This window comes from Gamsiella multidivaricata (genome assembly GCF_025024155.1).
Source record: "Gamsiella multidivaricata strain RSA 2152 chromosome Unknown BC939scaffold_26, whole genome shotgun sequence".
Classification (NCBI taxonomy): domain Eukaryota; kingdom Fungi; phylum Mortierellomycota; class Mortierellomycetes; order Mortierellales; family Mortierellaceae; genus Gamsiella; species Gamsiella multidivaricata.
Window position 1 is genome coordinate 233,186 of NW_026251734.1, and position 13,336 is coordinate 246,521.

The 13,336-nt window shown below is 51.4% G+C and overlaps 5 protein-coding genes across 5 annotated transcripts; 2 read left to right on the forward strand and 3 right to left on the reverse strand.

Moving 5' to 3' along the window:
* Positions 1 to 513: 513 nt before the first annotated feature.
* On the reverse strand, positions 514 to 904 carry BC939DRAFT_448951 (uncharacterized protein). Its single transcript, XM_051555307.1, has one exon. It carries the CDS (start codon positions 859 to 861, stop codon positions 592 to 594), a length of 270 nt encoding a protein of 89 aa, XP_051413106.1. The 5' UTR covers positions 862 to 904; the 3' UTR covers positions 514 to 591.
* Positions 760 to 4,299, forward strand: BC939DRAFT_448952 (uncharacterized protein). The gene is made up of 2 exons (XM_051555308.1): positions 760 to 1,822; positions 2,033 to 4,299. The coding sequence occupies exons 1-2, from the start codon at positions 1,079 to 1,081 to the stop codon at positions 4,220 to 4,222; spliced, it is 2,934 nt and encodes a 977-aa protein (XP_051413107.1). The 5' UTR covers positions 760 to 1,078; the 3' UTR covers positions 4,223 to 4,299.
* Positions 4,300 to 4,407: 108 nt separating this feature from the next.
* On the reverse strand, positions 4,408 to 5,235 carry BC939DRAFT_448954 (uncharacterized protein). Its single transcript, XM_051555309.1, has one exon. The coding sequence runs from the start codon at positions 5,124 to 5,126 to the stop codon at positions 4,605 to 4,607; it is 522 nt and encodes a 173-aa protein (XP_051413108.1). The 5' UTR covers positions 5,127 to 5,235; the 3' UTR covers positions 4,408 to 4,604.
* Positions 5,236 to 5,557: 322 nt separating this feature from the next.
* Positions 5,558 to 8,140, reverse strand: BC939DRAFT_448958 (P-loop containing nucleoside triphosphate hydrolase protein). Its single transcript, XM_051555310.1, has 8 exons — positions 7,674 to 8,140; positions 7,482 to 7,543; positions 7,330 to 7,395; positions 7,090 to 7,211; positions 6,953 to 6,978; positions 6,370 to 6,827; positions 5,847 to 6,283; positions 5,558 to 5,751 (listed from the first exon to the last, which is right to left on the reverse strand). Exons 1-8 carry the CDS (start codon positions 7,759 to 7,761, stop codon positions 5,655 to 5,657), a joined length of 1,356 nt encoding a protein of 451 aa, XP_051413109.1. The 5' UTR covers positions 7,762 to 8,140; the 3' UTR covers positions 5,558 to 5,654.
* A 3,752-nt stretch (positions 8,141 to 11,892) lies between these two features.
* BC939DRAFT_448963 (uncharacterized protein) lies at positions 11,893 to 12,659 on the forward strand. Its single transcript, XM_051555311.1, has one exon. It carries the CDS (start codon positions 11,922 to 11,924, stop codon positions 12,501 to 12,503), a length of 582 nt encoding a protein of 193 aa, XP_051413110.1. The 5' UTR covers positions 11,893 to 11,921; the 3' UTR covers positions 12,504 to 12,659.
* The last annotated feature ends 677 nt before the right edge of the window (positions 12,660 to 13,336 follow it).

A 13,336-nucleotide genomic window follows, 5' to 3' on the forward strand; every position in this document is an offset into this window, starting at 1 on the left:
CAGCAACAACAATAATAAGAATAGGAATAAGAATAGGAATAAGAATAGGAATAAGAATAGGAATAAGAATAAGTAATAATGATAATAGTGGTAAAGACGAGCAGAACAATAAAGGATCTTGTGCATTGCGAATGTAATCCATGTTGTTTGTTGTATGAACTGAACTGAAGTGCAGGAAAATAGAACGACAAGAAAATAAATATGGTGGATGTGAAGAACACGGCGAATTAGATAGCACACGAGGAAATGCCAGTGTCCCAGGAAATAGGATGTCATTGCCTACACAAATAAAGCAATCGGGTTTTTTTATTTTATATGTCAATACGCCCATCCTAGACAGGGACCAGCAGCAACCAAGGCGATGAAGACAGAGAAAGAGGGCGGGCGTCAGAGCGAGGATGTGTGTGAGGATAAGAGCAGGTATGCCATTGCAATGCAAGGCAAGGTAGCGGTATATAGGAGACGAAGATGAGGATGGTTTAAAAGAGGGGACGAAGAGAGGAAAAAAGAATGGAAGCAAACGGACAGCTGGACAGGCACTGGAACCCTAAAACTAACCCCGGCGTATTTCGTTTAAAATAGTCCTTGTGTTCAGTTGAATAGGATCGAATAGAATTCAAGGACCATCCCTGTCCCCTTGTTACCGAGGATTGTCGAAAAAACAACACACACACCCGAATGAGCACCCAAGCAAGAGACAGAGGACTGCCGTACAAGGCAGGGGCGAAATTGTCCAAAGGCACACTTTCTTTCCACTTCCTTTGGGACAACGCACATACTTCCTTCTTTCCTTCCCATATTTCCGTCCATCCTTCCTTCCTTCCTTCCTTCCCTCTTTCCTTCATTCTTTCGCTCCTTCATTCTTTCATTCCTTCATTCTTTTGTTCTTTCATTCTTTTGTTCTTTCATCCCCTACATCCTCACAGACTCACGCCCGAGCCCTTTCTCTCCTCTCTTCCAAGCTTGCCCACTACTCTGTTTCCTTCCTCCCCCCTCTCGCTCTCACTCCTTCCCAGGATCACCACTGCCTGCACAGCAACGAACAATTACCTCTTCACAACGGTAGCAACGACTTAATATGGCAAATCAAAGCATCATGGTCCCACCGAACAACGCCCCCTGGCCAGGGCTTCAGTCGTCTCAGTCACAGTCGCATTCCTCGCACCACCATCCCCACCACTCCAGCCAGCCACAGCCTTCCTCACACCACGCTTCGTCCTCATACCCATCACATCCACCCCCACCTCCCCACTACTACCCACCACATCCAGGACACCCTCACCATCCGCCCCCACCACACTCCTCACACCAGCAGCCATACTATCCATATCATCACCCATACCCTGCTGGACCATACCCACCACCCTACCCATCCCATCCCTCCTATCACCACACCCATCCTCCCCCACCGCACTACCTTCAACATCCTGCTGCTAATGGTACTGCCCGCGATGGAACACCCTCATCTACCTCGAACACACACGCCCCTCCCTCTCCTTCTCCGGCTGCCCAGGACATGGGTTCAAATGCCGCCAAAACGACCTCCAAATCCATCAAGACAGAACCAGATCTATCCCCTTCCTCGAAGAAGGCTACTTCGGCTACATCAAAATCGACTGCACCCATCACAGCCCCAAAGACATTCCGCTTCGAGGGAAGCATCTCCTCCGAGTCCTACAAGACCACAAAGTCTTTTGACCTCGCAGGCGTCAACATCCTTAACCGTAAGCCCCTCGACACCCGTACTGCACTCGATAAGCTGCAGCGCCGACGCGAGACCCACAACCGTGTGGAGCGGAAACGCCGAGATTGCATCAACCAGGTAAGGAAAAAAATATATACTGGTATATTTTTCTCTGTAGATGCTTTACTATCCCGGCTCTTGACTCCGCCAACCGCCCTCCTTCCTTGCTGTCTTGTTTTTGGTGCAGCTGCAGCCGGGGATAGAATAGTACTCATGCAGGCAGGAACAATCTTAATAACCCACGTCTCCTCGTTCCGTTCTTTCTTCCTGCCTTAACAACTACTGTAGCTAATTGATGACTTGACAAAACTGCTGCCTCCTAAACATCTCGAAGAAGTCACCTCAAAGTGCCATCGCGTCAATGTCCTGCGCGGAGCAGTCGCCCACATCAAGTTTCTTGCCGACCAAAACTTGGCCCTCACAAAGTCTCTAGACACCGCCAAGGAGCAGGGCTTCCAGGTCCCGATCGACCTCAACCCATCCGAAGCGTCATCCAAGGGTACCGAAGGCGCAGAGCCGGCCGCATCCACCATCCCCGCTACTGCGGATGGCTCCGCAGAGGACGATGGGATGGCCATGGATGTCGACACGTCCGAGCCTGTCAAGCGAGAGATCAATGGTGATGACGATGATGAGGATATTGAAGAAGACGACGAGGACAAACAGATCGCTCGCGTGGAAAAGACTTCTTCCAAGTCATCCTCTCCCTCTGCTAACACGAGCAATTCGCGGTCTGCCTCCCCAAGACTGACGCCATCCAAGGCATTGGCACATCCACCCGTCATCGTCACCGATGCGTCCAGTCCTTCCTCAGACAAGGAATCAGATCGCCAGTCCAAGATAGCCCTTGTTCCTCCACCAGTCTCTATCCTGAAGGTTCCTGATGATGTCCAGGGCTCTTCATTCCGTCATCCTCATGAGCGCAAGAGCTCGTTCAGTGACTGTGCCAGCCCTGCCAGCTCCCTCTCGGCCTCGCCCATGTTTCCTTCCTCGCCCTACATAGCCAAGTCCGAATCCTCAACATCGACATTCCCTCCCTCACCCGTGTCGCCCTCTCCCTCTGCGCGCCAGAACCCGTTCTCGATGACTGTCAGCCAGGCCGAGGGTCACCAGAGCTCCTTGAGCAAGGATCAGCAGCAGAAGCTGTCACCATTCATGCAGCACCAGCCGACCTCAGCCTCGCCTTCGTTGCCACCAATTTCATCCTTGGCCAATCTGCAGCTACAGTCGCCCTCTGGGGCGATGGAGATTTCTGGTGAGAGACTCCCCACGGACTGCCAGACATCACCGTCCCTGCGGTCTTCGTCCAACAGTTACTCTGGAGCCTCATCTGGGTCGTCTCCTTCCTCCAATGCCAAATTTGGAAGCCATCGCTCTGGTCCCACGTTGCCGCCACTGAAAATCCCTCCTCAGCAGCATCTTCATCCTTCCTATGCCAATGGAGGTCATCCCAACGGCAACAGCACCAGCAGCCAGACGCTCTCTCCACACCAGTCTTCGACCTCTCCTCGCCACCATCATCGAAACTCGGACGAGCAGCCCCCAGTCTCGCCGTTCATGCTCTCGCCGATGATGTCGCGATCCCCCTCCATGGGTCCGCTCTCATCGTCCTCTGCAGGCACCTCGCCTTATCCCCACTGGGGACACGAGGGATCAGATGTACCGCCACCACCTCATCCAGGTCACTACATGCCAGGCTCGCTCTCGTCTCACGTCTATCCACATGGCTATCCTTATCCTTACCCATATCACCCTTCGTATGGATACCCGCATCCTCACGGCCCTCCTCCGCCGCATCATCCTCATCACCCGCCCCCACATCACTCGGCCCCACCGCAGCCGACGTCCCCTCAACCAATGCTGGCACGATCCCTTCAGCCAGAGCCGATCTTTATCCAAGAGGAGCCGTGGAACGTGCAGCGCAAGAAAAGCACATCCGGTGTCACTAACAAGAATCAGTCTGGTTCGAAACAGTCTGGTGGCAGCAAGAAGGGCCTTCAAGAGAAGGAGGAAGACCAATTGACGGAGGAGCCTCCAATGTCACCGTCATCTTCTGTGACATCGAGTACTTCCTATCCTGCAAGCCCTAACCATCGCAAGCGGTCGTCGCATAACTATGGCGAGGATGAAGATGCCAACGTAAAATCGTTCTCGAGCCTATCCAAGCGGGCGAAGCAGCAGGAGCAGACATTGGGTGCGGATCTGGAGAATAATGGAGGAGATGACCGGACGAAGAATGGATTGCGTCCACGGGATAGTGGGATTGTTGTCGTAGTGGTCGAGGCGGATAGTGAGGCGCCTTCGCCGACTAATGTTGTTGTGGTTGAGGAGAGCAAGTTGAAGGAGAGCAAGTTGAAGGAGAAGAAGGAGCTTGCTGTTGAGAAGGATACTGAGATGTTGTCGTCTGTACAGGAGCGGATAGAGGATGCTAAGGACGCAGCACAGGCGTTGACTACTCTAGCTCAGGACAGAGAATAAGGCCTTCTTTCATGTAAAATAAAATAAAATAAAATAAAATAAATAAAAAAACAGAAGCATATTTGCGAGTTGAACACGTTCCTTGAAGAAGTGGGATCCATGGCAGTTCACGATACGCCACCAAAAATAGTCTTGGGACATTCAGACACTCAGGAGACAAATAATGGCAAAGTATTTTAACTAGCGCGTTGGTGACCCAGTTCAGGTGCTAGTACGGGGGCTACAAAAGTGTAGTAATATGTTTATTACAAGGAGGTGCTAATTGGATAATTATGTCAACTATAGAGTTGTGCCTATGATAGTGATGTATACGGTGGATTGAAAGAAATGCACTTGATGCTGTTCGATAGGGTCGGCTCCTGTTCTCATATATTTCTGTTCCTTAAACCATAAACAAGCCCGCGAGGACAACGATGACGAGGGCCAATCTGGACTCAATACCCTTCTTATCCTGCGCACTATTCGGCTTTCCGGTCGGTTGCAATTGGAAGGTCGAAAGAGTACTCGTCGAGCTCACGGTCGCAGAAATTGGTGTAGCTGGCGTTGTTGTGGTTATGGGAGCCGTGGTCGTGGTCAGGGTCGTGAGGATATCCGTCGTGGTCACCGTCAGAGTGGCCGTGACGGGAGAGGTGGGGGAGAGGGTCGCAGAGCCCGTTTCGATTGTGGAAAGAGTTGTGGGAAAGGATGGGGCAGAGGAGGAACCGGGTGGAGCCGAGGAGCAAGGCCCGTTGACGCAGCCGGCGCCACAGTAGTCGACAGTGGAGCCGCAGAAACCGGCGGCGGAGCAACAATCGGTGGGAGAGGCACAGGCCTGAGCGGCGCCGCAGGTTTGGGCGGTTGTGAGAGGGAGGGTGGCGATGGAGAGGAGGCAGAGGATGAGAGTGAGAAGCGTTGTTCTGTGCATTGTTGATATATGAAAGCGTATAGCTGTGTTGAAGGTGATGATGATGATGATGATGATGATGATGATGATGATGATGATGATGATGATGATGATGATGATGATGATGATGGAGCTGGATGAGTGATGGGTGAGAGATAGATCGGAAAAAGAAGACGAGAAGAAGCAAGGTGATAGGATTTATATGTCAAGGCTGTGCCTGGGGTGTCATTTTCTGGTTTTTTTTTTTTTTTGTTTGTCCAAGTAAAAATAGACTGCGGGGCTGTGGTCTCCCTGGAAGAGAACATGTCGTCAGAGATACGAAGAGGACAGGGACAAGGAGCACGGGTTTGACGTGCGAAGACATAACATGCAAGGTCGAGGCCGCAAGATGCTCAGGTAGACAAGCATGTCAGTGCGCGCTCTACCCTGCGCCCTGGTTCATGGATCGGTTTATCTCATTCTCATCCGTAGAATTGTCGGACATACAAGCTCGCATTCTCCATTTTATTTGACTCCTTCTATCTCTCCCCTTCAACTTGGCTCCTTGCTTTAGATAGGCACAGCAGAGCCACGAGTGATCTTCCCCCATCCGATCAAACGCCAGTGGTTGGCAATACGACGTGACAATGCAACATTGGCACCAGTCCTATAAAAGAAAGAAAGTGGTTCATACGATTAGCAGCTGTTATTACAGGATCCCTTACATGACAAATCGTTCAGTAGCACATCCAGGGCACTTACTCTGAGCATGCAAGACCGGTGAGCGCAATCTTGGCAATATCGTTCTTGACCTGGATAACACGTCCACCAGTCGAGGTCGAACCAATGTTGACCATCAAAACCTCGTTCTTCGTCAACTTCGTGACCTTGGCCTGCTTCTTGTCATCAGTCTTGACACCGAGGAGACGACGGAGCAAGAAGTAGTTGATCTCGAGTTCAGAGTAGACCTCAGGTAGTTTTCCGACCGCACCCAAGACCTGACCGACCAAACGATCTGCACGGCAGAGTGTGGGATCGATCTTGGTGCCCACACCAATCAGACCACCGGGCACTGCAAACTTCAAGTTGTTGGTCTCTGCCAGCAGTGTGACAATTCGTGAGAAGATAGGTCTGCACTTGATCTTGCCCTCATTGTCCTTTGTCACAATACCCGGGCGAATCTCAATCTCATCTCCCAGCTAGAACGTGATAAAAAATAGAGTGTTTTAGATGGCTTTTTGACTATCATGGCTACAAAATCAAATGTCCTACTTGAGAGCCTTACCTTCAAGACTCCGTTAAGAATGGAGCCTCCAGCAATACCTCCAGTCAAGCTGTCAACCTCAGCACCAGGCTTGTTGACGTCAAACGAACGAATGACAATGAGACGGGGGTCTGACGTGAAGTCACGAACGGGAACAGGGATGCGCTTGACAATGTATTCATTCACAGCATCGATGTTGTACTTGAGCTGAGCCGAGATCGGGACAATCGGCGCAGAGTCCGCAATGGTTCCTTTGACGAACTGGAGGATACTCTGGTAATGCTCCTGTGCGGCGGCCTCCTTGATCAGGTCGACCTTGTTCTGCAGAATGATGATGTGCTCCAGCTTCATGATCTCGATAGCGGCTAAATGTTCACTGGTCTGGGGCTGAGGGCAAGATTCATTGGCGGCGACCAACAACAGTGCGGCATCCATGACGGCGGCACCGTTCAACATCGTTGCCATGAGAATATCGTGTCCTATTCGACCAGAATAAATGTCGCCATGGTGTCAATTTGATGATCATCCGTCGGATCAGTAGTTGTTCATGTCTACATTCTTGCGTATATCGATCCCAAAGCTCATGATGTTGGGCGTGTGTTACCTGGGCAATCGACGAACGAGACGTGTCTAATGGCGAACAATTGAACGAAAGCACCAATGGTCGGTGGTTGGTATTAGAGGTCTGTTTCGATAAATCCTATTCATTTCCTGTTCTCCTGTAGTCCATGTTCCTCGCACCTCTCCAACTTCATGATACCACCACATCCAGGGCGTTCGCACTTGGGGTGATCTTCCATGCTGCTGCGGTATGACTTGTAGCATCCAGGACGTGGACACGCCTCATTTTGGCACTTGTAGATCTAGAAGCGAAGAGGCCATGAAAACAAAAAAAAAAGTTGACGCTCAGCGAAAGTGTCCTCCCTGCAGGGGTTATCTGTGCAGTTGAATCATCAAGAACATCCAGGTCCACGCGTTTACCTTGGCATTGGCATATCCTAGCTTGATGGTAATGTTGCGTTCCAACTCGTTCTTGAAACGAACAGTCTATCGAAAAGCATAAAAAGGTGCAACATTAGACTACTGCGGATAAAATAAACATATTTCATGAATAAAAAGTATGGCGCTGGTACCTGAACACCGGAGATGGCCTTGACAACGGTGGATTTACCGTGGGCTACGTGACCAATGGTACCTGTTGGGAGCAAGAGTTGAAGCTGTTCAGTTTTTTGCCTTTGAGAGTTTTCCTGGGTCCCTTTGGTGGTATGTCGTGTTTGTGCTGAGAAAGGGGAGTGATCGGAGTAGATTCCTAGTTTGGTCTTTACCGATGTTGATCGTGGCCTGCTTGGAGATGACCTCGTGGGACAGCGCGTTGAGCTTGGACAAGTCCAGGGGTGAATCCGTGGTGGCCATGTTGCTGGGAGGGCGAAGATATGGAGCAGGATTGCAAAAGCGGAGGAGGGGGAGGAATGTCGAAGGCCACGAGGAGGAGGTTCTTTCTACATTTCGAGCGTCTGTGTGTGCCAAAAACAATACACTCTCGAACGAAGGCTTGATCGCAAATGTTATATTTCATTCGTTTCTCGTCACAAGAGAGAGTCCATATTGCGACGAGACAATTGTCTTGCGGAAGGAGGACGAGGGGGGGAGGGGGGCGATGGGCGGGTGCCAAGTGGACCCAGACTGGACTGACCCCGAAAGTCTTTCTTCTCTCTTCTTTTCTCTTCTCTTCTACTCAAACATACTTCCCCGCGCCCAATCCCCCGCAACCGCACATCCCTGACCCCCGACCAGTACCGCCCCCACCAACAGCACTGTCTCCCCCCACACAGCACACACGACGCTTGCTACACACGCACACGCACACGCACACGCACATATATAAAAAAGGTAACACCCAAAAGAGAAAAGAAATAAGATGAGCACACGAATGATGCATGTCACTGAGGGCTGTTCTTACTCGGTTACATGATTACATGATTGGTCGCCCATCGCACAAGGACCTGGTAGTGTTGATGAAGAAGAGAGGGCCACTGAGGGGATCCATTTGACACTTGAGACGAAAAAGCAGCACCTCGTGCCTTTGAATGCAGGACCCTTGTCCTCGTAGGCCCACTTTGTTGATGTCAACAGGCACTTGGTCTCGAGGAATACTGGTGTTTTATTAAATATCACTCTTGATGATAAAGCGGTGTGGAGTGCGACCGCTGGTTGATGATCTGATCAGCCATGCTTACTCCCACGCGACTGAATGAACGACTTGGCTGTCGTGTCTCGGCGCCGCCCTAACGGTTGTTGCATGATGAGTGCCCGCTTATTTTCAAACGGATCTGGTGACCCCCTCCTTCCCCCCAGGTTCATCAAGGCCTTAACTCGACTCGTCTCACCCTTCTTTCCCCACACTTTCATACTCACGCTTGTCTTTTTTCCTCCGCACACTCGCACAACAACCCATACAGTAGCCAAATGACATTTCATAGTACATTCACACAACGACGCCCAGGGGGCAAAGACGAACCAGAGGACCTTCGCCAGCTTCGCAAAGAGCATGGAGGATCACTCGCCACACTCAAGGAACTCTTCGCAGACTGGACAGAGGAAGATCTCCTCTACGCCATCCAAGACGCCAATGGAGATGTCAACCTCGCAACACTCCGCATCAGTGAAGGTAAGCAACACGTCTCGCTCTTACTTGTTATCTTCTTTCCCATTCCCCCGCTGGCTTCTTCCTGGTCTATTTTCACTATTCGCTCTGGCTTCTTTTCCTTTGACCCTACCCCTACCCCCTCGTTTTTTTGTGTACGATAACTACTCGAGAGGGGTGCTTCCTTTGTACGCCCTCTATGGTTTGGAAGCGCGCACTGTCGAGGTTGGGTGGCGTATGCAGGGATGTTTGCAAGACGACATGTGGGTCAAATTGATTGTTTCCTCCTCCTTTGGCGATGGATCGCGTGTAAAAGAGGATGTGGGGGAGGGATTTTGCCATTCCCGCCCGTTGCATGTTTATGGCGGGCAGCCGGACAGAAACCCGTATTTAAAACGACGTGGCACGAGTCGTTCGAACCATGGAATGGACAATTGGGCAAATCGACAGAAGAAGCCTCAGGGTAGATGGGTATGATGGGTACGGCGGGGTTTGACACGGGGACTTGCTAGTATCAAAACGAGTCATCAGCATGCAGGATTGGACATTTAAAATGAATATTCAGAATATTCAGACAAATGAGCGGGGCGGGTCTTGTTCCAGTTGCAGCAGTCGCCTGATCTAGTCTCTCTTAGTCTCACGACGACACATTGCGGTTAGACTAACAGGCGCTATGTGCTCGTAACATCATCTAACGGCGCAATTGCTATCTCTGTAGGCCATGCCACCCAATGGGGCGAAGTCAAGGGCAAGAAGAAGCTCCCGAAGCAAAAGACCACGACCGACAGGAACGACACCAGCCGTGCCGCCAGCCAGCGCGGCGGATTCGCAGATCGCGGATCACGCGGTAGAGGTGAGTAGTGTTCGATATCTCTTTGCTTTCTTGTCCATCGATGCAGATCATCCACACATTGCACATTGAAGGAGCATTTGCCGAGATAAAAGGAGAAACCAAGACAGAGCAAACTGAATGACGTGTCTTGTCTTCTTCTGCAATGACGTGTAGATGGGTTCCGCGGAGGACGTGGTGGATCAACCAGGGGAGTGCCTCGTGGCCAGAATGGTGGAGACCGACATGATCGCTCCGCAAAGACAGCAGAGGATGAGGCATACCCATCCCTGAATGGATCCAGACCAGTCGAGAAACATACTAGCACGAACGGCGCGCCATCCTGGGCCAGCATCACTGCGGCCGCCCATACTGCACCAGCCCATACTGCATCGGCAGCTCCTTCTACAACCACAGGCGCAGCAAACGATGCATGGGCCGCCAACAATGACACTCCAGCAGACACAAAGGACACCGCTGCTGATTCATGGGAAGCCCCCGCTGCCGAAGCCGGCGCCGCCACAGATTCATGGGCTGCATCTACCGAGTCTAGCACTGTTGCCACGGAATCTTCGGGAGTTCCAGCCGCATCTACCACGGCAACAGATTCATGGGATACTCCTGTGACCACTACTACTGGCACGGATACAAGCGATGCCTCAGTATCAGGAGCATCAGCACTAGCACGCAAGATCAACACCGCCACGATCCCTGCAGGAAGCAAAATGTCATGGGCCAAGATTGTCAAGTGAGTTTGAAGACCACTTTTAAGGATAGCGGCCGATATTGATCCAAAAAATCGGTTAACTTAAGCTTTGATTCTTATTTATTATATATAGGACTGAACCTGCACCTCAGCCTGCACCTGTCGCTTCACCAAAAAGTATACCCGCCGCTGCATCTGAACCTGTCGTCGAGAAAGAAACAAAGCCTGCCGAACCTGTTGCCGAACCCGCTAACGAAGTCGCTACTGAACCCATTGCCGAACCAATTGTTGAATCTGTCCCTGAACCCACCCCCACTGCTGAAGAAACACCTGAAGAGAAAACACCCGAACCAGAGGTCACTGAGTCTGTCCCAGAGAAGGAGCCAGAAGAACCTACACCCGAACCAGCGGCAGAGCCTGAGCCTGAACCCGTGCCCGTGCATGAGTCCGTCAAGGCGAATGCTCCTTCGCCTGCTGCCATTGCTGTCACACCCGCCACTAATACTACCACTAGCATAACAACTGCTCCTCCAGGATTGAAGCACAAGGCAGCCCCCCAACCTCGCCGCTTGAACCAGGATGCCGCAGTTGTCATGCCCGGTGGATCAGCCAACCTTCACACTGTTGGTCTCAAGTTTGGCAGCTTCACGTTGAACGACGAACCTGAGCCAGCTGAAGAAGAAACCCAGCCCGAGCAGCCCAACCAGCAGCAGCCAGCAGCAGCAGCAGCAGAAAGCACCTCTCCAGCCCAGCCAGCCCAGCCAGCAGAGCCTGCTCAGTCGGCTCAATTTACTCAACCAGCTGCTCAGCAGCCAGCAGCCTATGGTCGTCAGCCCAATGCCGCCTCGGCCGCCACAGGATACCAAGGATCAACTCCCGCTGCAGCTGGACAAGCAAATGCTGGAGTCAACGCCTCGTACATGAAGCAGGACCCCGCCGCCAACTACCTTGGTCAGCAGCATCTTCACCACCCCGGCATGGGTCACGATGTCATGGGCTCACCCTACGGATCGTACATGCCCGGTGCCAACCAGCTGGGTGCCTTTGGCATGGGTCCCATGGGTTCGCTTCCTAATGACTATGCCGCTCTCTATGGCAGCGACCTCCAGAGGACCATGTATTACGATCCTACAAGCTACAGTCAGATCCCAGTGACCGCGGGCAACTATCAGACACGCGATTCCAAATTCAACCAGGACGCTTCCTCGACTGTCGGTACCTCTGGGGCCTCCAACACAGCCTCGACCCAAGCCCAGCAAACGCTTCAGCAGCAGCAGCAACAACAGCAGGCCTACCCCAACATGACTGGAGGCATGCCCTACTACCCCTACTACTACATGGCGCCTAACCAATTCCCTAACGCATATCAGCAATCTGGATACGGTCAGCCATTCATGAACAAGAACATGTACCCGATGTACCAGCAACAGCAGCAGCAGCAGCAGCAGCAACAGCAGCACTCGAGCAAGCCCGGATCAGGAAACAACTCTCACTACGGCAACTATGGCTCGACCGGCGCGGGCCAGGGAAGCCATCACCAGTACTCGCAGTCCGGGTACGATGACATGTCTGGAGCGGGACTCCACGGCATGGGCGGCTTGAGCAGTGACCCATACAATAAGTATGGCAACCCTGGCATGCAGGGCTTCCTGGGTGGTCAACAGCAAGGTGTGACCCCTACTTCAAATGCTGGCAGTGCCAAGGGTAGTGCTGGTGCGAACACCTATGGTGGAGCAGACAAATCTGGCGGCGCAGGATCGCAGAACGCGAATGTCGCTGGAGGGGCCTCACTCCAGGGTCAACAAGGGGTCGGTGGAATGAACCAGGGACAGCAGCAAGCTTATTACCAGCAGCAGATGTTCTCGAGTTACCAGTATCCTAACCACCATCAGGGTTATCATCCTAGCCAGCATCAGGGCCAGCACCAAGGATCGGGTCGTAACAATAGCAACCAGCAGTTCTGGTCGCAGAACTAAAGCGGTTTTCTGATAGTGCTATTCGGGTTTATTCGGCTTTGTGTTTAGTTCTTTTTTTTTTCCTCTTTTTCTTTTTCTTTTTCTTTCGTTGTGTCGTCTGTGTTCAGTAACCTGGGTTTCTTTTTTAATAAATTGTCGGCAAGACTTGTAACTGTACGATAAACATGGAGCGAGTGTCTTTTAGCCGTAACTGAACTTTGTCTTCATGTACGAAAAAGTTTGACGCGCTCGTCGCCGTGAAGCAAAGAATAAAATAAATAGCGCGGTCTTTCAACTGGAGCAGTGAGCGCTTACCCTGAGCTATATAGAGCAAATGCACCAAACCCTTTGTTTGGAAGACGAGATCGCGTGTCGTCTCTGGCAAACGTAGGGGCCAGTATATTTTTCACAGCGAGTTTTTTTGCGATAAATGATTCATTTGAACAAGGACTAGTTAAAGAGTACGTGGTATTATTTATTCCGCCTCTTCCAAGATCGATGCAATGAGTTGCCCTGTTAAGCGCCTGTCATTCCCATCCATATATGAAAGAAGCCAACGCAGTAAAGTATCATAATGCTGAAAAATAAGAAAACGAAGAACGAGTCTCACCTTGATCGTATCTCGCGCTTGATCGTGAAAGACCTGTTGACGACTCGAGCCGGCCGTATCTCAATTTTTGATCGATGCTTCCACCGAGCTCCCTGAACTTGGAGCTTTTGCTCTTTCAACAAATTGCTTCCAAATGGACTTATTAAATGCATATATTATCGTTAGTATGGCCACGATCACCTTGCGATCTACGGCGCCGACTGTCATCCCTGCGTAAATCAGGATAGTTCCGAAACTGCTTGAG

Bases quoted from the DNA above. Each gene is read 5' to 3' on its own strand.
- BC939DRAFT_448951 (XM_051555307.1), bottom strand. From the start codon at position 861: ATGAAGGAGCGAAAGAATGAAGGAAAGAGGGAAGGAAGGAAGGAAGGA.
- BC939DRAFT_448952 (XM_051555308.1), top strand. From the start codon at position 1,079: ATGGCAAATCAAAGCATCATGGTCCCACCGAACAACGCCCCCTGGCCA. The intron at 1,823-2,032 runs GTAAGGAAAAAA...CAACTACTGTAG, and splicing joins GCCGAGATTGCATCAACCAG to CTAATTGATGACTTGACAAA.
- BC939DRAFT_448963 (XM_051555311.1), top strand. From the start codon at position 11,922: ATGAACAAGAACATGTACCCGATGTACCAGCAACAGCAGCAGCAGCAG.
- BC939DRAFT_448954 (XM_051555309.1), bottom strand. From the start codon at position 5,126: ATGCACAGAACAACGCTTCTCACTCTCATCCTCTGCCTCCTCTCCATC.
- BC939DRAFT_448958 (XM_051555310.1), bottom strand. From the start codon at position 7,761: ATGGCCACCACGGATTCACCCCTGGACTTGTCCAAGCTCAACGCGCTG. The intron at 6,979-7,089 runs GTGCGAGGAACA...GTTCGCCATTAG, and splicing joins GGTATCATGAAGTTGGAGAG to ACACGTCTCGTTCGTCGATT. The intron at 5,752-5,846 runs GTAAGTGCCCTG...TTTCTTTTATAG, and splicing joins ACCGGTCTTGCATGCTCAGA to GACTGGTGCCAATGTTGCAT.